The sequence below is a fragment of the Phycodurus eques genome, chromosome 1 (genome assembly GCF_024500275.1).
Source record: "Phycodurus eques isolate BA_2022a chromosome 1, UOR_Pequ_1.1, whole genome shotgun sequence".
In the NCBI taxonomy this organism is placed as follows: Eukaryota; Metazoa; Chordata; class Actinopteri; order Syngnathiformes; family Syngnathidae; genus Phycodurus; species Phycodurus eques.
Window position 1 is genome coordinate 15,034,487 of NC_084525.1, and position 25,598 is coordinate 15,060,084.

At 41.6% G+C, this 25,598-nt stretch overlaps 2 protein-coding genes across 2 annotated transcripts; one reads left to right on the top strand and one right to left on the bottom strand.

Annotated features, from left to right (window-relative positions):
- Positions 1–307: 307 nt before the first annotated feature.
- pcid2 (PCI domain containing 2) lies at positions 308–10,696 on the top strand. The gene is given in 15 exon segments (XM_061679954.1): positions 308–384; positions 1,409–1,472; positions 2,253–2,342; positions 3,277–3,350; positions 3,431–3,534; positions 3,537–3,654; positions 3,746–3,800; positions 3,911–4,014; positions 6,718–6,793; positions 6,932–7,073; positions 7,158–7,258; positions 7,346–7,419; positions 9,933–10,058; positions 10,144–10,267; positions 10,334–10,696. Coding segments are annotated over 14 exon segments (1,314 nt in total). The 5' UTR covers positions 308–384; positions 1,409–1,436; the 3' UTR covers positions 10,424–10,696.
- Positions 10,697–16,979: 6,283 nt separating this feature from the next.
- Positions 16,980–25,341, bottom strand: prozb (protein Z, vitamin K-dependent plasma glycoprotein b). Its single transcript, XM_061683468.1, has 8 exons — positions 25,266–25,341; positions 21,713–21,876; positions 21,608–21,632; positions 19,323–19,505; positions 19,119–19,250; positions 18,966–19,042; positions 18,451–18,583; positions 16,980–18,363 (listed from the first exon to the last, which is right to left on the bottom strand). The coding sequence occupies exons 1-8, from the start codon at positions 25,339–25,341 to the stop codon at positions 17,753–17,755; spliced, it is 1,401 nt and encodes a 466-aa protein (XP_061539452.1). The 3' UTR covers positions 16,980–17,752.
- Between the last annotated feature and the right edge of the window lie 257 nt (positions 25,342–25,598).

Genomic DNA, 25,598 nt, shown 5'->3' on the forward strand with positions numbered 1-25,598 from the left:
TGATATAGAGAAAGAATCCCTCCCTATCCACTATGGCCCTGTCCCATTCTCTGAGTTGGCCATTTTGTAGTACTGTTGTAATGTATGTATAGGTTATCCGCTATATAGTCTCCTCAATGTAATTTGTGAATTATTTGTTAGGGTTTGTGCCGTGACCCATGATGAGATAAAGGCTAGAAACAACTTGTGTTGAAGACGATGTAGTGAAGAGAACAGGCTGACAAGGGCATCAATTCGCCCCACGTGTGTATTGTGTCACAAACACGAGCAAAGAAGAAGAATTCCGAACCGGAAGTGTATTCCGATAGTATTACGACCCGGATGTTAATTCTGGTGAGTCTTCATTTGAATGCTTATTTTATTGGCTAAAAGACCACAATAAAGGTACGTTCTAATACATCGTCAATAAATATATGTATATCGAGTTTAACTGTTCATAATTTAGAGACATTTGCTAATACTTCACTTAAAAAAGTTGAGATTACGCGCTAACGCTTTATCTTTTAGCTGCTACTCGCGTAGGAAACATGAAGCAATGGAAACATTTTCTGCACAAGCAAGGCTCTTCACACTCAATTCGCGTACGTGCAAAAGAAGTGCTCCACTACTTCACTGACGAAGATATCCTTAGTCCTTAAAACGTCATGCACGACTTTCAATTTACGTGCCAATGATGTTTTAAATGTAATAGGTATACGTTTTTGACCATTTAAATTTATACATCCGACCCTAGTGAGGATAAGCGGTACAGAAAATAGATGGATGGATGGATCGACTGATACAGCTATTAACTAGATAGAACTGAAAAATATTGCCGTTTTGTTTTTTTGGGGAAACAACAAAGTTCTGAGGTTCCCCTGTTCGAATCTCAGCTCAGGCCTTTCTAGTGTGAAGTTTGCATGTTGTCCCCCCGTGGTTGTCTTTGGTTTCTGCTCCCACATTCCAAAAATTTGCATAATACGTTAATGAAAGTGTCGAAATGGTGCATAATGGGAGTGTGAATGGTTGATTGTCTTATTATGTGCCCTGCTGTTGGCTGGCGACCTGTATCGAAAAAGGGTGTGAATATTCTTGGACATGGATGATTTGGTTAAAATGTAAAATATAATGACAGTAGCAACCGACCCCCCCAAAACATCCCATGGACTTTTGCCACTTTCTGTGTCATTTCCAGATAAAATTCACTCGTCACCATGAGCTCACTTTAACGGTTAAAGTTTAACCCAAGATTTTCTGTGTACTCTTGAACTTGTGTGTGAACAGCCATCCATCCATTTTCCATACTGCTTATTCTCATTAGGGATCTGGAGCCAACTTTATGTTTGTATCGTTAAATCGAGACCTGCCATTGTTCAATTTACCTGAAAAAAACCCTGATGCACTGAAATTTTAACATGATCCTCCACAGGGTGACGTTGCTCTCAGACAATGACGTCATGGCTCACATCACCATCAACCAGTATCTGCAGCAGGTGATATCTGACCTATGTGTGTCAACTTCAAAACAAACCACAATATAGTCATGGGTAAGGCTGCACAATTATGGCCAAAATAATAATCATAATTATTTTGATCAGTATTGTAATCATGATTATTAATCACAACACAAAATCACAAACACAATAACATTAGGCTACAAGCATCGACTTTTCATTTGAAATTCCTGTCAATATAGTTAATTGTCAAGGACAGGTACGTCGCCATTGTTCTTGTTGACCATTGGTCAGTCGTGCATGGTTACAAACTGCAAAGAACCCGACAGTTGTCATTTCTCCGTCTGTTTACCTCTGGCATTTTTTCCATAGCGTTCAGGCCAGCCGAAAAGTTGAAGTCAAGGCAGCCGCTACAATGATTGTTAATAGTGTCTTACCATGACACACCGCCTCTCCGCCTACGTGCTGAGTGGGCCAACTTCAAAATAAAAGCTTCATATATTACTACGTCAGACATCAATGTCATTTTAAGCTTTTATTTTGAAATTGGCCACAGAGCAGTGCCAGCCCTTAATGAAGCCTTAACCATACGTTCGCCCCCTGGTGGCTGGCTGACTATGTTGAGGGCACTGCTACAAATGAAGCACTTTTTACATGCAGCAATGCCCGCATTTTAAATTTAGATCTAAAAAAATCGCTTACGATCAGGTTCATTTTGTCACGGCAGCTAAAATCGCGGTCACCATTAAAATTCCATTATCGTGCAGCCCTAGCCATGGGTGTGTTCATCAGCTTAACAGTGTTATCATCATCCCGTAGGTTTCCGAAGCCATCGACAACCAGAAGGGGTCACTTTGTGCTGAGCTGTTGTCTTTTAAACACCCACATGTGGCCAACCCACGGCTCCAGGTGCGACTTCACCTACTTAAGTAGCTAGCAGATGTAGATAGATAGATAGGCAGCTTTACCACATACAGTTTGTGCTGCGTTGCATTTTTGCGTCTTTTTGGCTTTCGTGAATGACTATGTATTACAAAACAATGTTTGACCAAGTAATTTCCCAACATAAAGCGTAGACTATATTATTTTTTTAACATATTCTGTGTGCTTAAAATGTTCCTCATCACTGGTATGGCAGGTTGTATAATGTTTTTCTGTCACTTTGGGAAAATAGCATGGGCCTAAGAGGGCAGAGGGTTTTGAAAGTGCTTATTTAGAAATAACAGTTTATCATAATTTTTGTTTGTTTTTTGTTTTAAGTGATTCATTCAAGAGGAAAATTATATAATCTGGGGTACATGAATTTTTCCTCTCTCAGTGAGGTTTTATTGTGCCATACTTTCTTGGAAGACAAAAAAATACCTTCCCTTTGAATAAAAAAAGAAATGGTGGAAAATGCAGTTTTTAATAAACAAATGTAATTGATCAGCCTCAATAACAGTTACATATACGGCGCAGTGCTGCTTGTGGTTCAAACTCAGGCAACCACCATACCCCAGGTTGCGAGTTGAGTGGACCAACGGCTTCGATATTAGACCAGGGTGCCGGGTGTGGGCAGCAGCCTGATTCAGAGAAGTGACGTAATCGCTCGCTACTGCCCAACCTATATCCAAACTATGCTGTAAACACTCTACAAACTCTAGTAGCCTATACAAACTACACAATCTTTATCCAAACTCTGAGCTGACCGCAACTCTATAAAACAATTCTTGAATAGTGAACTGTAAATAGAAGGAGGCTTACTGTGTACCGAGTGTTGTTTTGATCTAGCTTCATCTGTGTATGTGTGTGTGTGTGTGTGTGTGTGTGTGTGTGTGTGAATGTATGTGGTCCTGTGTTTCAGCTGGCCAACCCAGAGGACAAATGTCAGCAGGTTCTTGAGCCGCCGTATGACGAGATGGTGGCTGCTCATCTCAGGTGAGCTGAGATCAATGGGTTCATGGTGTATTGACAAATGATCTTAGTCTGTGTCTCACAGCAGTCTTTCTTGTTTGTAGGTGTACATATGCAGTCGCCAATCACGACTTTGTAGAGGCCTACAAGTTCCAGACCATTGTTGTCCAATATCCTTTATGGTGGCTTAAGCAATTATTTAATCATCAATTATAATGGCATTGTACAGTCAAAAATCTTTTTCAAAAAATAGGCAAGACTCACTGTTGCCTCCTTGATTTCTCACATCCTTTTTAAGAGGATTTCAGTCACACAAAGAGGAGAACTGGTCAGTGGCAGTGTAAACGACTTACACGAAGAGCAATCATCTGGCCGAATTTGAGCACCCAGAAAATAGCATTCTGTCTTTTGTCTTTTAGGGCGCTGCCTGTCATGTTCACAGTCACTCTGGATCTCAGGATATTTGCCAATAATGTAAGAGGCTGCTTTAGCCAAAGGACTACGGACTATTTTTGGTTTATTACAATTTTTTGGTCAATGTGTTGACTGACAGTGATTGAAGCTTAACATCTATGTGGTTCCAGGCAGAGCAACAGTTGCAACAAAAGGGCAAAGGTCAACCGAGTGAGATGCTGGAAAAAGCAGCTGAGCAACTAATGAGCTGCTTTCGAATATGTGCCAGTGACAAGTCAGTAATAATAATAACTACTCAACACTCAAACCAAAAGTGTTGATTGAGGGTGGTCAGTTAATTCGCGGTTGTCAAGTGCTATGCCAACATTCTAACATCAACTCGGTTCAATGTTAATGTAATGTATTTACATAAAGTAGTGAATTTTATTGTGCTTCTACTTTTGTAGATATGGTACAGCGGAATTAAAAAGTATTGGCCCCCTTCTCAAATTCTTATATTTTTGGTTCCCCGCATTAATCTTTGAGGTCATCAAACAAATGTAATTATCAGACAAATATAATCCAAGTTAATGTAAAATGCTGTTCTTAAATCGTGATTTCATTTATTAAGGAAGAAAAACTATTCAAAGTTACCAAGCCCTGGGTGAAAAAGTAATTATCCCCCAATGTTAAATCATGAATTAATTGTGGCTAATCACAATTTTGGGTTAATTTTCACTGATCACACCCAAGCCTGATTACCTCCATACCTGTTCAATCAAGAGATCACTTAAACAGAATCGGTCCCGACAAAATCAAGTCGGACAAAAGATCGAAAAAAAGCTACAACAAAACGAAACGATCCAAAGAAATTACAGAACAGTCGAGAAATAAAGTAATCTATCAGTCTGGAAAGGGCGGTACGGTGAATGACTGGATCATACATCTGCCTCATAGTTCTGAGGACCGGGGTTCAAATCCCAGCCCCGCCTGTGTGAAGTTTGCATGTTCTCCCCGTGCTGCGTGGGATTTCTACGGGTACTCCGGTTTCCTCCCACATCCCCAAAACTTGCATGGTAGGTTAACTGAAGACTCTAAATTGCCCGTAGGTGTGAATGTGAGCTTGTTTATATGTGCCCTGAGATTGGCGGGCGACCAGTTCAGGGTGTACCCGCCTCTCGCCCGAAGATGGCTGGGATAGGCTCCAGCATGCCCGCGACCCTCGTGAGGATAAGCGGTACAGAAAATGGATGGATGAATGGATGGACAGTCTGGAAAGGGTTACGAAAGCTATTTCTAGAGCTTTAGGATTCCAGCAAACCATTATCCTCACATGAAAAAAACATGGAACAGTGATGCACCTTCCCAGGATGGGCCTGTTTACAAAGATTACTCCAAGAGAACAGCAATGACTCAGCCAGGAGGTCACAGAGGAACTCAGGACAACTTCTAAAGAACTGAAGGTTTCCCTTGCCTCAGTTAAGGTCAGTGTTCATGAGACAACAATAAGAAAGAGACTGGGTAAAAATGGCATCCATGGCAGAGTTCCAATGCGAAAAGCACTTCTGTCCAAGAAGAACATAAAGGCTTGTCTTACTTTTGGGGAAAAAAATAAAATAAAATTTGAATGATTCCCAAGACTTTTGGGAGAATATTATATGAAATGACGAGATGAAGGTTGAGGTTTTTGGTAGGTGTTTCTCGTTACATCTGGTGTAAATGTAGCACAGTATTTCAGAAAAAGAATATCATACCAACAGTCAAGTGGTGGTAGTGTGATGGTCTTGGGGTGCTTTGGTCCTTTAGGACCTGGACATCTTGCTGTGATTGATGGAACCATGAATTCTGCTCTTTAACAGAAAATACTGAAGAACAATGTTCAACCATCAGTTTGGGACCTCAAGGTGAAGCGCACTTGGGTTCTCCAGCAGGAACACAATCCCAAACCCACGAACAAGTTAACCTTTGAATAGCTTAAGAAAAAAAAACAATAAAGGTTTTGGAGTGTTCTAGTCAAACTACGGACGCAGCGGCATTACCTTAAAAAGGCCGTTCATGCTCGAAACCCTCAATTTTTGCTTTATTCAAATAATTCTGCAAGGAAGAGTGGGCCAAAATATCTTCTCAGAGATTGGCAGTTATAGAAAATGCTTGATTTCAATTGTTGCTGCTGAGGATGGCCCAACCAGTTATTAGGTTTAGAGGGACAGTACTTTTTCCACACAGGGCCAGGTAACTTAGAATCCATTTTTTTCCTTAATAAATGAAATCACCCTTTTAAAACTGCATTTTAAGTTCACTTGGGTTATATTTGTCTGACATTTACATTTGTTTGATGAACTTAAACAAAGCGGGAAACAATGCAAAAGTATACGAATTTGTGAAGGGGGCCAATACTTTTTCACGGCACTGTATATGTTGTTATAATTATGAAATAAACATGTTTAAAAAAAAAAAAAAGAATTCATTAAAGTTTGATGTATCACTAATGAAGATTTACAAAAACACATCTTCAGCATCAATCATGTTTTCTATAGTTTTCTTGTGTGTTGACATTTTAACACCAAGCGCAAAGTCATATTTACTGTTTATAGGTGAGACTCCCAAATGATTATCAGAATAAGTTCCCATAGCCCCCTTCCTTCCACTGTTTGAATTGTCCTGTGTTGTTTTTTGGAAGAGTTGTCACCAGATGGGTAGTAAAAGTGGCTAAATATAGCAACAGTGTCTCGTATGTTTATCACACTGAAGACAAGTAGTTGCTCTTGCTCGCTTGTAGCACCCACATGTGTGCACATAAAAAAAAAAAAAAAAAGAGCACCCCATTTGTCCTTTTATTTTGACTTTATCCAGACATCTTCCTGTGCTTGTGGGGATTTTCACTGGGTACTCAGGCTTCCAAAAACATGCATCATTGAGGACTTTAGTTGTCCATAGGTGTGAATCTGAATTTGTCCCTACCCAAATCTCATTGCTGTGTTCAATTTGTTCTCTGCAGTCGAGCTGGGATCGAGGACTCGAAGAAGTGGGGCATGATGTTTCTAAGCAACCAGCTCTTCAAGATCTACTTTAAGGTCTCCCTCTTTTGTTTGGTCATTGAAGATTGAAACTAAAGACCTTTTCCCCTTTTTATAGAAAAAAATGGTTCATTTTCGACTTTGTGGATTTGGGTAGTGATGGTTTGCATTCAAGCTCGTGTGTTTTGTAATCAGATCAATAAGCTGCATTTGTGCAAGCCGCTCATCAGGGCCATTGATAGCTCCAACTTGAAGAACGACTACAGTCCAGCTCAGAAGGTCACTTACAAATACTACGTGGGCCGCAAGGCCATGTTTGACAGTGACTTCAAACCAGGTAACTTCATTTTAGATGACATCAGACAAAAAAAAAGATGGGCATCTCATTTGAACACAATTATCATGTCCTCGTGTCCCACAGCCGAGGAGTTTCTGTCTTATTCCTTCCGACACTGCCATCGTGCCAGTCAGAAGAACAAGAGAATGATTCTCATCTACCTGCTGCCAGTCAAGATGCTGCTGGTCAGAAGGCTCACCTCTTCACCGCACTGAAACTATTATTTTCACTATAACTGGACATGGAAGAAACTCCCTTTGCTTATGTTTTAGGGCCACATGCCGACACTTCAGCTCCTGGAGAAGTACGACCTCCTGCAGTTTGCCCAAGTCACCAAGGCTGTCAGGTAAGGTCTGTGTTGTTGAGGAAAAGAAACGTAATGTATTACCTTTTGCCACATAAAGTCTCTGTAATAAAATTTAATTAATACGATATGTGTTACAATTACAGTAGCAAGGTCCAGAGGGTGACGAGACGTTCTCTTTTGCGTGTTTTACATGTCCAGTTTTTGGGAGCTTAAAAAGCACTGACGGACACTCCAGAAGCTAATCGATCTGGCGAAAGTTTCTTTACAGATGTTTATTTACACCTCAACACACCACCCCACACTGTAGAACTAATAGTTCAGACTTAGAAAAAGGAAAACATAAGATATTATAGTTATCACAAAATTAGCATTGCTTAAGTAGCACTGGAGCTAATAGCGATACACAATGCAAAGTAATACTAACCACTTTAGTCTGCTTCTCAACCAAGGGTAGATGTCTCCCAGAATAAATCTTCACAGTCAAAAGCATGATGTTCAACAAACTTCTTAATGGTGTATATTCACACAGCTATAGCAAACAACGACGAATGAGTAGAAAAGTAATTCACATGCAAGTGTCATGACAACATAACGTCACTCTGCGTCAAGTTTACGGAGATACAGTAGCAGGAAACCTTCCGGTGTAAACGTTTTCAAGATAAAAGCATTTTTTGAAAAAAAATACAAATGGCTGTATTTACACTAATCATAAAGTTAATCGTCAACAGAGCGGGGTGGGCAGAGTGTTCTCAACTGGGTAGGGTGGGGTGGGTTGGTTGCTGCCATGTCTTCTGCTCAGCAAAAGAATAAATAATTCCGAACTTACCTGTGCGGCCCGGTACCAGATGGACCGGTCCGTGGCTCAGTGGTTGGGGACCACTGCGTCACAGCACTTCTTAACGCAGTTACAAACACATACACAATTGAGACAGCTATGTTAAAAAAAGGCAAACATGGAGACAAGGATGCAAACATGACACAGGGTGAAATCAACTGGAATAAAACAATAAAAACGGCCTGGGAACAATAGCTTACAATATGAATGAGTTTTTAGGCATTGTTTAAAACAGTCCAAGAATTTGTCAGATCTAACAGTATTGTGGAAGATTCAGAAACGTTCAGTTTGCAGTTTGTGCAGAGGATGGATAAAAGGCCAAGATTTGTGGAACAGAGAGGTCGTATAGTGAAATGAGGAAAAAGGAGCTCTGAGATGTAGGTAGGGGTAAAGTCATGTAGAGCTTTAGAAGTAATTGATCTTGTAATAGGGATTGAAATAGTAATTCTGAATTTTACTGGAATCTAATGGAGGGATGCGAGAACAGGGGTAATCTGGGCCCTCCGACCGTTTTTTATTTATTTTTATTTTTTTAAAGTCTAGTTGCTGTATTTTGAATTAACTGTAAGAGTGTTTGGGAGAAGTGTCTTTGGGCAAGACGCTCAACCCTAAATTGCCTCTAGGTAGGCATTGTCAATAGAAACTCAATTGCCTTACCTGGTTAAACAAAGTAAATTATTATATTAAAGGGGGCAAAGTAGGTCTTATTTGAGCAATATTTCTTTACTTAATGGTAAAATGTCATGAACTGGTCCAAGATGATACAGTTAAAGAGGCCATATTTTGCCAAACCAACTTTTTCTAGCATTTGGGATGTTATTTTGGCTCTATGGTTCCTCAGTAAACATGTGAAATATGAATTAAAATCATCCACACATTCCTGAGTTCCAGATGTTTTTTTGCAGAGATGCCTGCAATCAGGTCATTTGAATTTCTCGAGCTTATCTACGTCACTCCGAAGATCTCCACCTAACTGTCCTCTCCCGAGCCACCGCTGTCAACATAGCAAACACGTGTGCTCTCACAAGTGGGTCTATTACACGGAGGCTACCAATCAGAGGAAAGGGGCCAAATATGGACAAAGCGAATACAAAACTGGGTCAAACAGAAGTAGCTGTCAGAGGGCCCTTTTCTCGACACTCGTATGCCACAAGCAAGGTGTTGTTGTTTTTTAATGAAATTGGCACTTTTATACTAAGTTCATGTTAGAGAGTCAATCTGTGGAGGTCTAAGGAGCCAATATATGGAACCTTTAAGGCCTTTTCACAGCAGACTTGAAAACTATGAAACTGATTTTCATATATTCTTTTTAATGATATTCTACTGACAGGTTTAACATACATGACGAAAGTTATTATTATTTTTTTTTTCAACTGCAAACTCCACCTTTAAGATGTCAAACAATAGTTGTTTACCGTACTTGCATTTCTGAACAGAAAATGAGCTTAATTTCCAATTTCTCAGAGCATCCCAGTGAGGCTGCTCAAATTTGGGTTAAAAAAGTGAATTCGGTTTACAATTGGACATTCCAGTTTAAATTGGTGAACCTCTGAAATCATCGTTATTAAATGAATCTGTATGCAAGTAAATTATGATGCTTTTGTTTTTTTCTCGTTTTCATGACAGATGGTCTACCACAAAGCACTGTATATAGTATATTCCCTTTTGGAAACATTTGCATGCGTATGTACTGTATGTGTGTGTGCATGTGTGTCAGTGACGGGAACTTGCTCCTGCTGAATGAAGCTCTGTCCAAACACGAGACCTTCTTCATCCGCTGTGGCATCTTCCTCATCCTGGAGAAGCTCAAGATCATCACCTACAGGAATCTCTTCAAGAAAGTGTGAGCGTTGGCCTCTCTCTTACGACTTGCTGAGAGCAATCTGAGCCGAGGGTCCGACCGAGCTCTTCGTATCATCCGTGTTCAGGTACCTACTGCTGAGGACCCACCAGCTGCCTCTGGACACCTTCCTGGTGGCCCTGAAGATGATGAAGGTGGAGGATGTCGATGTTGATGAGGTGCAGTGTATCCTGGCTAACCTCATCTACATGGTGAGTGGACGCGAGCAAACGCGGACATGCGAAGTCAAGGAATGCTGACACTCTGTCTGCTCTCAGGGTCACATCAAAGGTTACATCTCACACCAACACCAGAAGCTTGTGGTCAGCAAACAGAATCCCTTCCCTCCGCTGTCTACAATCTCCTAGGCCTCAGTGACAGTCTCAGCTAAAAATCATTTTTGTATAACAAACTGTAAAATGTAAAAGGAAAGCCACTGCTTTGGAATGCTCTGTGACTCCTTCATTCTTGAACGATGCTCATTTTATTCATTATGCGTAATAGGCATTTAGCTTCAATTTTGATTTGACTTTCGGGTTTTCTTGTCTGGATTCAAACACAGCAGGAACATGTTTCACAGTTCCATTTTTATCAATTTAAAAAAAAATAAAAATAAAATAAAAAATCCCATTCACATTTCATCATTTTGACTGTTACTGTTCACAACCTCAATCATTACTCTAAAGGTTCTGGTCCTCCAGAGACATGATGTCTCACTCTAGGGGGTGGGCAAACTACGACCCGCGGGCCACATTCGGCCCGTTGACCATTTCAATCCGGCCCTCCATAGATTGGTACAGAATCAGAATCATCAAATTCATGACTAAATTCATTTGACCTTGTCCTGTAATGCAGAGTGGTTCCACCAGGCTGTGCTGTAATGCCCAGTGGTTCCACCAGATAGCGCAGTAGGTACAGTGATACATTGAGTTGACTTTGGCAGTTCTGTTTTTACTCTGCTACGGCTCTGAACCCTTCTTCAACCATGAGTGGTCCAAAGAAAAGAAAAGTCGACAGTGAGTGCTGAGCAGTGTTTCCGATAACACATTACTCCCAAATTCCGCCATTTTGGGAAACGAGTAAAAAGTGATGCATTACTTTCCCCAGGAGAGTAAACAGACTGCAGTTACTTTTGAGTCATTAAGTTTCCTCACCAAGTCATGATTTGGTGCTGATGACTCGAAAGCTCCCGCTCCAGCCAATCATTGGTGGTTGATGCTCACAAAGACTGCTGATTTCTAAATAAGGGAAAGACAGGGATTGGGACGTGATTGTTCAGTCTACAATGCACAGTGACGGTGCAATACCATAAAAGTGCCACACTATTTTTGATATTTTCCTTTGTAAAAAGTGTATTTGATTGTTGTTACTTTTGTATTTACACAAGTAGTACAGTTTTACTGGCGTGTTAAGTGCGCAATGCATTATGGGTCATACCCAAGTGCGCGGTCGTAAATCAGTCATGGGGGTTAAGGGCTGTCTCACTGAAGGACTTACAATACTTATCTTAAATAATATTTACAATCAAAAGTGAGAACTTTCAACTCCATTGTAGTCCGGACTGTGAGCTGGTTTGACGCGCTGAACAGCTGACGTCACGTAAGTAAGCGCTTCTCACTTTTGCGTTTACGTGCACGCACGCACACGCACAGTTGCCTTCATGGACCACAATCAGCATCCATCTATCTATCAGTTAAGAGTCTAAATTTAGAGAAGTGTACTGAGAATAGTGTGCTTGTTTATGTTTAGGTACTTATTGTACTCTGTTGTCATGTCACTTCTACACGAAGTTGCTGATTTAACACTAATATTTAAGTTATTGGTTCATGTTGATGTAACTGTAACTTGTGGGGTGTACGTTACCAAGTAATGGGTACAGTTAAGCTAATGTTTTTTTTGTGTACTGGGGATAAGTGATATTCCCGCCACTTGACAGCTGCTGAAAGTAACTAAAAAGTTACTTTTTTCTAACTTAGTTATTACTTATGAAATCAAGTAATCAATAAACTAAGTTACTTTTTCAAGGTTACAGTGGTGCTGAGTGTTTAGTATAGAATGGATTACTAAATACTTTTTCACTGAAGTCCGGTCAAAGGCTGTATGTCTAATTTGAAGAGACCATTGCGGGTTTCGAGGAATATAGTATAAGCTGTCACTTTTCTACCAAGCATGCTGATTATGCTAACAGCCAATCAACGCAGGAGCTGATGGCTACGGCTCAGCGGTTAAGACTAAGTTATCTAAGACTCAGTCACACAAGACCCTGAAACAGCGCCACGGGAGCTGCAGATGGAACTGATAGATCTCCAATGTGATACTGTATTAAAAGAGAAGTTCATCTGTCAAACTGGATGCGTTTTATGCTTCATTAAGCGCAGACAAATTTCCAAAAATCCGAAAGATGGCACAGAGGATGCTGGTGATGTTTGGCTCTACATATGTGTGTGTGAACAGTCTTTTGTGTGATGAACACAGACAAAACATCCTACATATCCCAGCTGAGTGATGAACACCTAAAATGTGTTCTGAGAATTGCCACAACAAAACTAAAACCAGACTTTGCTGCACTGGCAAAAAAAGTGATCAACAAAACAACACTGTTCGCATTCAAAGTAAATCTAAGTATGAACACTACAATGGCTTTTTTGTTTTGTTTATTTTTTTATATATGTAAACATCTGGTCCTGGCTTGGCCCGCCTGTCAAATTTTAAAAGTCAATGTGGCCCCTGAGCCAAAAATATTTCCCACCCCTACTCTAGACTAGTGATTCTCAACCGAGGTGCAGTGGGAAATTTAATTCCACTCAATTTGTCCCAAAAATATTATTGATGAATTAATAATATATCTTAGTTGCTCTATCTATGCCAGCAATGTATAGAGACCATTAAATGCTCTTCAAGAAGGCAAAAGTTTCACTAAACCTGTGTATCCTGTGTAGACAAATTCTGTCTAAATAGACAAGGGGTTAAGTTATTGGGTGCCAACATTTTTTTTACTGTGTACGTCATTCAGCGGCCCCAAAAGAAAACACTGGCCTTGGTGACACGCTTGAAGGACAAAAAGATGCAGTTGTTCCCAAACAATCGGAGGAACAGGAGATAAGGCGACACGAGGCGCAGACGGATTCATCCAAACAATCGGAGGAGTGAATGCCAAATGAGATGAGCCAGCACGTTGCATCTCCCACATTGGAGCAAAGCCTAACCCAAAACTCATTCTCGACTAGCCTAAATTCTCTGCTAGGTGTGACGGGCAGGATGAAGACTATTGTCAGTATTGGAATCCAACGCACACCACGCCAAGATCTTCCTCCCATCCCCCCTTGCCTGAAACCACCGTCCACTAAGATGCGAAGGGCCCCTCCTCCACCCATGAAGTACCTTATCTGCAAATCTGACTGATATCTGCGGGGTCTTTTCCAGAATAAGTCAGACCCCTATGGAGATCAGGCATTTTTGATCCCTGTAATTACAAGGGAGAGAAAGTTGGTCAAAGAAATATGGCACAAAAAAGTAGAACTACAAACTTAGTGAGGATAAAATGTGAATCTAGCAAACCATTGGCTCCAGTTATCGCTGGGTGATTTTCGCTCTTTTGAATATCTCTGTTTTTTAGTTAAAGGTGACCCAAATGTTATTGTTTTAATAATTTATAGGCCTCCAAGATCCATCCATCCATCCATTTTCCGAGCCACTTCTCCTCACTAGGGTCGCGGGCGTGCTGGAGCCTATCCCAGCTATCATCGGGCAGGAGGCGGGGTACACCCTGAACTGGTTGCCAGCCAATCGCAGGGCACATATAAACAAACCACCATTCGTACTCACATTCACACCTACGGGCAATTTAGAGTTGTCAATTAACCTACCGCGCATGTTTTTGGGATGCGGGAGGAAACCGGAGTGCCTGGAGAAAACCCATGCAGGCACGGAGAGAACATGCAAAGTCCACACAGGCGGGGCCGGGGATTGAACTGTGAGGCAGATGCTCTAACCAGTCGTCCACTGTGTCGCTGGCCTCCAAGATACAATAGAAAATTTATGGAGGACTTTTCAGAACTGCTGTCAGTTATTTGTTCTGAATACAACTATTTTGTCATAACGGGAGACCTTAAACATTCACGCTGACAGTAACATGGAAAAAAAATCCAAAGAACTCTCTGCTACACTAGACACATTTGACCTCTCTCAACATTTTAAGAGTCCAACCCACACTCAAGGTCACATCTTAGACCTGGTCATCTCTAAGGATGTTGAAATTCTATCAATTGACATTAAGTCTATGGCTATTTCTGACCATTTTTGTGTATTCTTTGAATTACAGATTCTTACAAATGTTCAGACAACCTGTCTATTAAGAAAAGTTACATAAATGAGAGCACCGTCACGACGTTTATGGAGACCATTGCTGTGCCACAAACTGTGAATGCTGAGACAGTTGATGATCTTTTGAATAATTTCATCTGTAAAATCTCAGATGTCATGAATGCTGTCGCTCCTATTAAAACTAAGACAATCTTGAGGCGACCTAGAACACCGTAGAGGAGCACAATGATGGTAAAGACCTCAAAATCAAAATGTAGGAAAGCAGAACGTAAGTGGAGAAAAACTTATCTTCAGATTGACTATGACATCTACAGACAAAGTCTTTTTAATTATAACCAAGAGTTAGTTAGGGGTAGACAGCAACACTTTTCTGAAATCATCAGTAAGAACTTCAACAATACTCGCACTCTGTTTACTGTGGTTGAGCTCACAACCCCCCCGAATAAGATAGCTCCAGAACTCCTAACAGCTGATAAATGCATTGAATTTGCTTGCTATTTTAGTGAAAAAATACAATCCATCAGGTTAAACATTAGCACAAATCAGCAAAATGATAAAATGATACTACATCTGAAGCCACCCAGGAAAAACTCTATTACCATGTCAGAATTTGATACAGTTGACCAAAAAACAGAGAGAAAACGGTTCAGCAGCTGAAACCATCAACGAGCTGTCGTGACTCAATACCGTCTGACTTTTTCAAAGCTATTGCGAAGTCTGTGCAAGCTGATTTGCAGCAAATAATCAATTGCTCACTTCAGTCAGGTGAGTTTCCTCGAGCTCTTAAAGTAGCTGCCATTAAACCTCTGCTAAAAAATAGAACGCTGGACGCTTTCATGTTGGCAAGCTATAGACGCATCTCAAATCTCCCTTTCATAGCCAAGATTGTTGAGAAAGTTATTTTAAATCACCTCAGCAATTTCTTGAACTTCAGTGGACTTTTTGACAAATTTGAATCATGTTTCCGAACTCATCACAGTACAGAATCTGCTCTTAGTAAAGTGCGAAATGATATGAGGTTGAATACTGACTCTGGAAAGGTGTCAATTCTGGTCTTGTTGGACCTCAGTGCGGCTTTTGATACGGTAGATAATAATATACTGCTGAACAGGTTTGAAACGTGGGTAAGACTAAATGGAATAGTCCTTAAATGGTTCAGGTCCTACCTGGACGAAAGGAGTTATTTTGTAACCATTGGAAGTGTTCAAGTTCATTGAATGGCAATGACCTATGGCAGGGGTGTCAAACTCATATTTGTCGTGGGCCACATTGTAGTTACGGTTTCCCTCAGAGGGCCGTTACTGTGAAACCATAAAAATCTTCAATAATCACCATCATTTTTGTGTGTGTGTCCTGTTCGGCTATAACAGCCTAACAGCCGAATCGCCTCATCATAATATTACACGCGAAATCTATAAACTAGTTTTGGAATTAAATCAAGGGTAATGGGTTTTTCAACTATTGATCATATTTGGTAACACAAAAATGCTTGCAATATCTCAATGGTGTTTACGAAATATGACAATTTGAAATCTTGGTTACAGATTTTAACAAGAATCATGGAAGTTGACACACACATTTGCCTTCGCGGGCCACATAAAATCATGTGGCGGGCCGGATCTGGCCCCCGACCCTTGAGTTTGACACCTGTGACCTATGGGGTCCCTCATGGGTCAGTTCTTGGACCCCTCCTGTTCAGTCTGTATATGCTACCCTTGGGTCAAATTCTTCAGAACTTAAATGTTGACTATCATAGCTATGCAGATGACACACCGTTATATCTAGCAGTGTCTCCAGATGACTACAGTTCAATTGAGGTGTTGTGTCACTGTCTAATACAGATAAATAACTGGATAATAACTGGACACAATTTTCTTCAATTAAACCACAATAAAAATGAGATAATTATTTTTGGCAATAAAGAAAAGAGGGTTGCTGTTAGTAAATACCTGGAGTCACTCTCTTTAAAAACCAAAGACCGAGTCCGAAACCTTGGTGTTCTGATAGATTCCGACCTGACTTTCAACAATCATATCAAATCAATAACTAAAACTGCCATCTGAAGAACATATCCAGAGTGAAGGCTTGCATGTGCCAAGCAAACCAGGAGAAGCTTATCCATGCTTTTTATCTCATGTAGACTCCCTTAAAAAAAAAAAACATTAAACAGCTGCAGCTCATTCAGAATGCTGTAGTTCGGGCTCTGACCAGAACAAAGAGGTCAGAGCATATTACTCCAATTCTAAAGTCATTACACTGGCTTCCAGTCAGCTTTAGAATAGATTTTAAAGTTCTGCTACTGGTCTATAAAACACTAAACGGTTTAGGTCCTGAATACATGAATGAAATGGTAATGGAATATAAACCCAGTAGGGCTCTGAGATCGACACTCAGGTCAAATAGTGGAGCACAGAGTCCAAAGCAAACATGGTAAAGCAGCATTTATGCAGCTTTATGCTGCACACAAGTGGAATAAGTTGCCAACAGAAGTGACATCAGCCTCAAGTGTGCATGTTTTTAAGTCCAGGTTAAAAACTCTTCTTTTTTCCCAAGCTTTTTAGAGCATTTCCACTTTTAAATTATATTTCCTGCACTGTTCGCTGTTTTAATTGTATTTTATTTTTTCCCCTCTTTGTTTTAAATGTTTATAAGCTGTTTTTTTCTTTGTTTTTGTTTTTAAATACTTTTAATCATGTAAAGCACATTGAGTTACCTGGTGTATGAAATGCGCTATATACATTGCTTTGCTTTGCTTTATCCACCTGTTGCCATTCATATAAGCGAATAAGTCATGCCTTCCTGTGAAGATATAAGCTTTCTGTTCAATTAAACAAGCCCAGACGCCACACTGAGTAATTACATTTGTGAGTACATTGAGACGAGATCATCATTATTTCAAAATTCATACTTTTTGTGACATTTCCTCCGGAAGTGTGTCGTAAGAGTTTTCTCAGAAAAATGGATGCCTTGGATCAACATTGGGAAACACTGCTCTGTGGCCCGCTAAAGCAAATCACATCCAATCATGTCTACTTCATTTTACATGCTCAAATCTATACCACCATTGCAAATTGTCACCACTTTTAAGAACATTAAGCTATTTCAAGCAAACACCTTTGAAAAATGAATTGAACAATATAGGATCAAACTGTTTTCCTTGACCTCTGATTTCAAAACTGGTTATTCATCAATTTGACATGTACATGATTCTCTACATTATCCATAATGGCCCTTTGAGGGAAGTCAGAACTACAATGTGACCCGTGACATAAATGATTCTTGACTAACTAATTTTCGAGGTTATGTGTAAAGGACAAAACATCTGTAGTGGGAAAACGTGTGACACCAGAAGCTGAACGGGTCACTCATATCAGTTAGTTTCTTTTTGACTGTTGGGTTGGGTGGACGTGTGACTCAACGGCCTCCAGATGCTGTCTTATCCAGACCAGGTGTCGGGACACTTTGGTAAAGGCCAGCCCATTCCCCAGACAGCCTTTAGGTGGCACAAGGAGCAGGCCCGTGAGGAATGCTGTCCCTTTCTCCACCGTGGCGAGGGGCATAGCGGACAACAGACCACCACATTGCCACGCGGTTGAACTTCTCTCAGTGTTGGAGCCATTGATACTGTCCTTCTGCATTGGATTTTGACTCTGCATCACTATTTTTCCGGTCCGTCCCGTCACGCAGAACATTTTATTGGTGAGTGGGAGCGAGATGTTGAGCTGGCCGCGACACTCGTCCAAACTCATGTAGACAAGGTTGTGGTCCAGGTATTGGTTCATGCTCGCCACAACACCAACCTTCCCAGAATTCATCAGGATGTTTTCGCTGAAATCTTTGGTGGGCAGACACAGGTGGTGGAGGGTGGGCCCAAGGGGCATGAGGCTGGTCAACTCCAAAAGGGCCAGGTCATTGTCATGGTGATTTGGAACGTAACGTTTGTGAATATAGATAGCTTTAACGGACATTGTTGTATCCCTTGTACCTAAGAGACACGCAGCAGACCTTTACTGGGTAACATTGGGTTGAGGTCATTTCATGTGACAGATATTGATTTAATAAGGTTTGTTACCTGCAACAACAAAAAAATTGGAAGGTTGGGGGTTGGATTCCCGTAGGAGACAGCTTGAAGCAGTCAGGACAGTCCGCGGACCCAACAAAACACCGGCACAAAGCGCCGTCCCTCCGCTTCCCAGCAGCAACGCCTGCAGACAAACGTGTTCAGGGAAAACGCATGCTTGCGGAGCCACAGACATGGCTTTTGGGGAACAAGATTCCGTATAGGTATAACGTGCACACAAAATACTAATTTGGGGCCATGAAGTAGTTTTGAGTAAACAAATCGAGTAGGCTTTCTCTGGAAATGGTATGGTAGCGAAAGAGGTTTCGAGCAAAGTTGTGCCCCATCTGCTTACCCAGATGTCTAAGTTGTTCGTGGGAATGATATTAAACCCACAATCTAGTATTTTGTGTGCATATTATACAAATTTGTGGCCACAAATTAGCATTTTGTGCCCACTTTGTGTTATGATCACAATACAATTTTCTCCCAATGTCATGTCAACAATGTGGTAGTGTTCATTTCACCTGCCAGGGACAGTTGCCATGGTGACACATTGATACCATCTGAGGGGACCCAGGAAGTCTTCCGCAGGGAAACTCCACTGTGGAAAGACTCAAATGTCAGTGTCTAAAAAAATTGTTTGTGCTGCTGTTGTTGATGATGATGTTCTTTGGGACCTTTGGGCAGGCAGCTTCGTTCATCACTGTGCAGTTTGAATCCCGCCACGCAGGAGCATGCGTAGGTGGAGGAGGTCGCCGTGCACAGCTGGTGGCACGCATTTGGGCCTTCAGTGGGACACGGATACCTTCCTAAAACACAACACGTTGAAGAAGGACTGTCCAACAATCTGAGAGGGCATTTGCACCATCCCTGAGGTTCACCTGCTGCTACATGTGGCGCTTTTTGCGGCTCCCCTTCATCTTCCTGGCTCATCATGTCTACCAGGGCTCCCAATTGGCATACAATTCCATGTTGGGGCGGGGAGCAAGAGCAGTGGAAACCACGCATCTTGTTCGTGCATTTCCCACCGTTAAGACAGGGGTTGGGGTTGCAGTGGTTCCCGTCTATCACAAACAAACAAAAGGCCATTATAAATGGATTCATCGACTTGTACTTTCATCTCATGTTTGTATCAACAAGGTTGTGTTTTGATTAAAGGAGGCAGGGTGGATTTGATCACCTGGCAGCAGAGGTGAGAGAAATTCACAGAAGTCACATATGTGTAAGACAGAAGGAAGTCTCAAGTCCCAAGTTACTGTGGCAAAAATCAAGTCAAATTGAGTCCCCACTAAATGTCAAAATCATTACTCGGAGTAAGCAAGTCATAGGTCAAGCCATACTGTTTTGCGATCACAGCTTTTTTTTCATAAACAAAACAAATGGCACAATATCTTGAAAATGAAGATTTTCAAATGTAAACAGGCAGGACCTGTCATGCCATATAGTTCAAGTCTAAGTCGAGTCTCATGAATACCAAGTCAAGTAGAGTCGGTCATAGGATTTTGTCCAAAGTCCGAAAATTGCCGACTTAAGAATGCCTGGAGTCAAGTCGTGACTGGAGTTCCCCACGTTTGTTTGACTACTTTGCTACCTGCAGGAAACAGGAAGTAAGAGCACATTCTGTATCCATGCATTGCTAATTCTAAATAAACAGATTCAGGACTATTCATTGGAACTAAAAAAAAAAATTATAATATTGTAAATATTGCTATACCATAGACTGGAGGAATGTGAGTGGAGTCGAGATATCTGCAAACCTGCCGGCTTGAGGCTTCTGGAGATGGTTTTCATCTGCTGGATTGACTTCTTAACAAGAATCCGTAACCTTCAGATATTTCGTTAGTTTATGTGGTTAATTTCTTTCGCCTGTGCTTCCGAGTCGTTGATCTCCCGGGAGAACTCTGACTTCCGTCTGGCATGGGATGAATGAAGACTTCGAGACACTTGGCGTTTGGGCTAATTCGATTTATTGAACAAGCCTTAGTGTCATAGCAGCTGCTTACATTTCCCGAACGACCAAAAAGCCCCCGAAAACCCCGGGATCTCGGTTTATCAAGGTTCTAATTCTCTGGGCGTGGAATTAGCCCCCTCCCTGGTTGCATCCGGAAGGATGCTGCTCCTCATGACCATATTTGGAATCGCACCCGCCAGCTGGTGTCTCTTTGGGTGTGTGAAATACCACTACTCGTTTGCTGTCGTCTCTCAGTCTGGTCAATCTCTCGCCCCCGGGGTCCTTTGCTGCGATAATGCAAACCAGTCCTCTTTGAAGACCAGGACCCCTGGAGTAAACCCCAGACAGGTTTCTGTCAGGGGGGTGCGGGACACCCCAATAAACATATAACTGGTTAAAGGATGTCCTTTGACGTAGAAGTACAAAGAAAAGAGAGTTGGTGTGACTACCGGTCTCCAACCATTTGTCCTTCCCAAAGGAACTCTGATTGTGTTACTATTCAAATATACTACATTTACTTATTTTCATATACCATAGTTGTTTGATTTGGCTTGTGCGCTCCATTGTGTAGATGTTTAGCTCTGAGTCTCAGATGCCACTCCCTCAACTAAACATCCATCTATCCATTTTCTGTAGTGCTTACACTCATTAGGGTGTCGGGTGAGCTAGAGCCTAACCCAGGTGACTTTGGACAAGAGGCGGGGTACAGCCTGTCCTGGACTGGTCGCCATTTGATTGCCATTTCACACTCACATTCACACAATGTCGAGTATTCAATGAAGCTCACATTCATGTTTTTCGGATTTGGGAGGAAGCCAGAGTACCCAGAGAAAACTCATTTGAGCACAGGGAAATCACGCAAAACCCTCACAAGTAGGCCAGTGCTGAGATTCAGACCCAGAACCTCAGAACTGTGAGGCAGACATGATAACCGATAGTTCTCGCTCTGTCTTACACAATATAAATGAATATTTCAGCACAGAAGAAATCTAAAATCATAATTCAAGCTCCTTAGTGGTTTTTCTCAACGGCTCTGCCTCGATTAAAAATGACATGGAAGGGTTTGTTTACTAGTGGTCCCTTCTGAGAAGTTGGGGCTATTTCCACCTTGAAGAAGGTGTGATGTAATGGTGAAACGTCCTATAAAGTTTCTTAACATGGCCCTCCCGATTTGTGACGTGACCAGACAGCAATATTTTATTGTACTGAACTTACCATCATAAGTCTTCCAGAACTTTACCTGTGGAGATACAGGAAGTGAAAACTACTGTAGAAGCAGAAGAAGAACACAGGTGATGATATACTAGTGATTGGGCTGACCGTCTGGTCATCGTCTTCGAAGTACTCTCTGGCCTCTTCAAAAGTGCAGTGCTCTTCGTAACATTCCCGCTCCAGGTTGCCCTGCAGGATCTCCTCCACCAGGAAGTCGTTGGCTCGTTTGGAACGCAGGAAAATGCTTTGTGCAGGTGGCGCCTTCACAAACACTGAAACATGATGTGATAAAATTATTAGTACCCCAGTATTACAAAAGGTGACATTTTGTCAAAGTTGGCAACGGATAATCAATAATTGTATCACCCATTAGAATTGTTGTTACGAATTTGAGTGCAGACATTTTTTTTAGCACAAAGATTTATTTGGAAGTGTGTAATTTGTAACTGAAGGTTATACACACACAAACACAATAATAATAATGATACTAAACAATAATGAATTTAGAGGCGCCTTTCATGTCACTCAAGGTCACCTTACAAAGTATGGGATAAATGCAAGTAAAACATAAATAAAAACATCAATAAGACAAGGCAACAGAAACAGTCAAACAGCAAAATCAAGAAAAAACAAAACAAACAACTGAAATAAAACCAACAGGTGTAGTGCAAATATCTGGTTTGAACAGATGAGTCTATATTACGTGTGGGGTGAGAGAGTTCCAGAGTTTGGGTGCCAAGCAGCTGAAGGCACCCATGTTGCTGAGGCGAAAGATGAGGGTGATGTGGAGACCGGCAGAGGTTGAGCGGCGGTTGTGTGGAGTGAGTGTATTCGTACAGGAGGTCACGGAGGTAAGTGGAGGCTGAGTTGTGGAAAGCTTTGTAGGTGAGGAGGAGGTTTTTGTAAAGGATGACGTATTTGTACACTGTGCCAGTGAAGTTGGATGAGAACAGAGGTGATGTGGTCAGATCATTTGCTACGGGTGATGATCTGGGCGGCCGACTTCTGGATGATTTGGAGTCTGTTGATTTATTTTGAATAGAAACCAGAGAGGAGGGCTTTGCAATAATCGATACGGGATGTGTTTAATAAGTGGACCAGGATTCGGTGCTACATTGGGACAGTGAGAGGCAGAGTCTGGAGATGTTGTGGAGGTGGAAGAAAGCAGTTCGGATGAATATATGAATGTGAGGTGCAATTGAGAGTGTGCTGAGAGGGTGACGCCTAGGCTCTTGATGCGGGAGAAAAAGGGTACTGGGAAACCGTGGATGGTTTTTGGTGGAGCAGGGGTGAGTTGTGACTTGAAAAGGGTGGATTTTGAGCCAATGAGTAGAGCTTCAGTTTTATTGCTGTTTAGTTTAAGACACGTTTTGTTCATCAATGTCATTACGTCTTCCAGGAAGGTGGTGAGGGAGGTGGGAGGAGGGGCAGTGGTGGGTTTGGAGCAGTTGCAGATCTGTCTGTCATCAGTAACAGTGAAAATGGATCCCATGGTGACGGACGATTGAGCCCAGGTGATGGTGACGAGAAGGGGATCAAAGACTGACCCTAGAGGGACACCCAGTGTGACATCAGTACACCCAGACTTGTGATTCTTTAGATGGAAATACTGTTTACAGTCAGTAAGGTATGATGAAAACTAGGAGAGTGCAACATCAGTGATCCCAATGCCAGCCAGGCAGGGAGGAGTATCGTGTGAGAAATGGCGTTGAACGCTGTACTGAAGTCTACGAAGATGAGGATGGTAAGTAGTCCAGAGTCGGTTGCACAGAGGAGGTTATGTGATTTTTATCCAGGGCTGTTTCAGTGCTGTGGTTGGGGCGGAAACCGGAGTGGGAGGGTTCATGGAGATTATTTGTGTCGAGGTGGGACTGAAATTGTGCGACAACCACCCGTGCATGATTTTTTTTAAAACAAAGGGAAGGTTGGAAATGGGCCTGTAGGCATTGAGGTCAGATGGATCTGCACTGGGGTTTTTCAGGATGGGTGTGATGGCAGCTTGTTTGAGAGTGGGGGCAACAGTTCCAAGGCTGAGGGAGGAGTTGATTATGTCTGTGATCATGGGGCAAATGGATGGCAAAGAGGCTTACTGTACTAGGGTTCATACTGTTGTGCCTAACCGATTCTAATTTACCTAGGGGTCCTTTGTTCATGAGGTCTGTTTCTTGGGCGGCAAAGTAACACTGAACTTGGACGTAATTGGGGACGTGCCGCACTCTATCACTGACCTACGCTAACACATTAGTAAAGCCAGAATTACAGTAAACCTTTGTATGAAAAACGTTTCAAGGCAATAAATATAAAATAATCCACTTAAATACAGTATGGTCTGAAGTGACCATGCCTTCTTGTGCTTCGTGACCACATAGTCTTACGCAATGGGGGAGAGAGATGTCTCAAAATTCCACGTCTCCACATACATATCCCAAATTCACGTGTTTTTCAAATCCACAAATAATTTGCACGTGGTTTTCAACTGTCCAAATATATCCACGAGTTACACGTTTTTTAATGTTGTGTGTGCATTTATCATGACTTAACATTTGTAAATATTCAGTTTTGCTTGTGAATTGTTGAAGGTGCGTTTGTGGGTCAGCTGGCACATTTATTATTGAGACAAATGTAACGCAGTTTTCAACTTGACAACATTCACACGTGTAGGAAGGCCCTCCCTCCATCCGCTAGGCGGCAGTGTTGCTGTCTCCGTTGATAACTTGACTGGAAGTCATTTTTATTGGAATCGAACAATCTATGGTCCGACCCTGCTAAAATCCCCAATAAATTGACCATGGCTGAACAGGGTGGACTGCCAGCAGCCCCGTCTTTATTAAATACAAAGAATCCACCTTCCTCATCTGTCAGCAAGATACAAAAAACAGCTTATTATTAGTGTTTAAAAAAAGAATAGTGGCTAGCTCTCAAACATCTATATACAGTATATAGAGTCTATGCGTTCAGCGGAGATAGCAACACTGCCGCCTAGCGGATGGAGGGAGGACTTCCCACACGTGTGATTTTATTTATTTATTTATTTTCAACTTGAAACTGCGTTACGTTCGTCTCAAAAATAAATGCGCGTGCCCGCTGATCCGCAAACGCACCTTCAACAATTCACAAGCAAAATTTAATGTTTACAAATGATAAGTCGTGACAAATGCACACACAACGTTAAGAAAACGTGTAAATCGCGGGTGTATTCGTGAATTTGAAAAACATGCAAATTATTTGTGAATTTGAAAAACACGTGGGAATCGCGGATATATTTGTGGATTTGAAAAATGTGAGAATCGCGGGTATATTTGTGGATTTGAAAAACACTTGCAAATAGTTTTGAGACATATCGTTCCCCATATTATGCCACTCAGAAAACTACTGTACTGTCGTTTATTGCATGTGGTTTCCAACCTAAATTTGGTTTTCATCCACTTTAAAATATGAGAAAATCCAGGAGACACCCAATGGGAAAATATTGTTTTTCTACTTAGGACAGAAGAGACATGATAATCACCAAATAGTTCTGGAGGTGAGACTCCCACTTTCAACTGTAAGGATTGGAAAATAAATTGAGTCTTTGTGTCAAGTTTTCCTTCAGACGGCCTACGAGCACTAAGAAGCTCCAAGACGTAACACACAGTTTAAAAAGAAGTCTAACAAATCTTACCTTCTGCTTTGCCAAGGACCTGGAGGATGCATGCAAGCAAGTTGAACAAGAAGAGACACGTTCCTGGTAGCGCCATGACACTGAGTGGTCGATGAGTGTCGTCACATCCCGGTCGTGAAGCATTTGCACAGCTCTGATCAACACACGGTCCTCCATGACATTCGTGAGTCTCAGGGTCGCCTCCTGAATGTTTGCCTGCCTTCATCACGAGTTCAAATGTCGACATCAAGTTCAGTTTGCGAGAAACTTTGTGTTCCTGGACTCCAACCTCACAAAACAAACAGCAGCTCTGTTTGTTTGTACATTTTATTTACAGAGGTAGCTGCTCTTGTT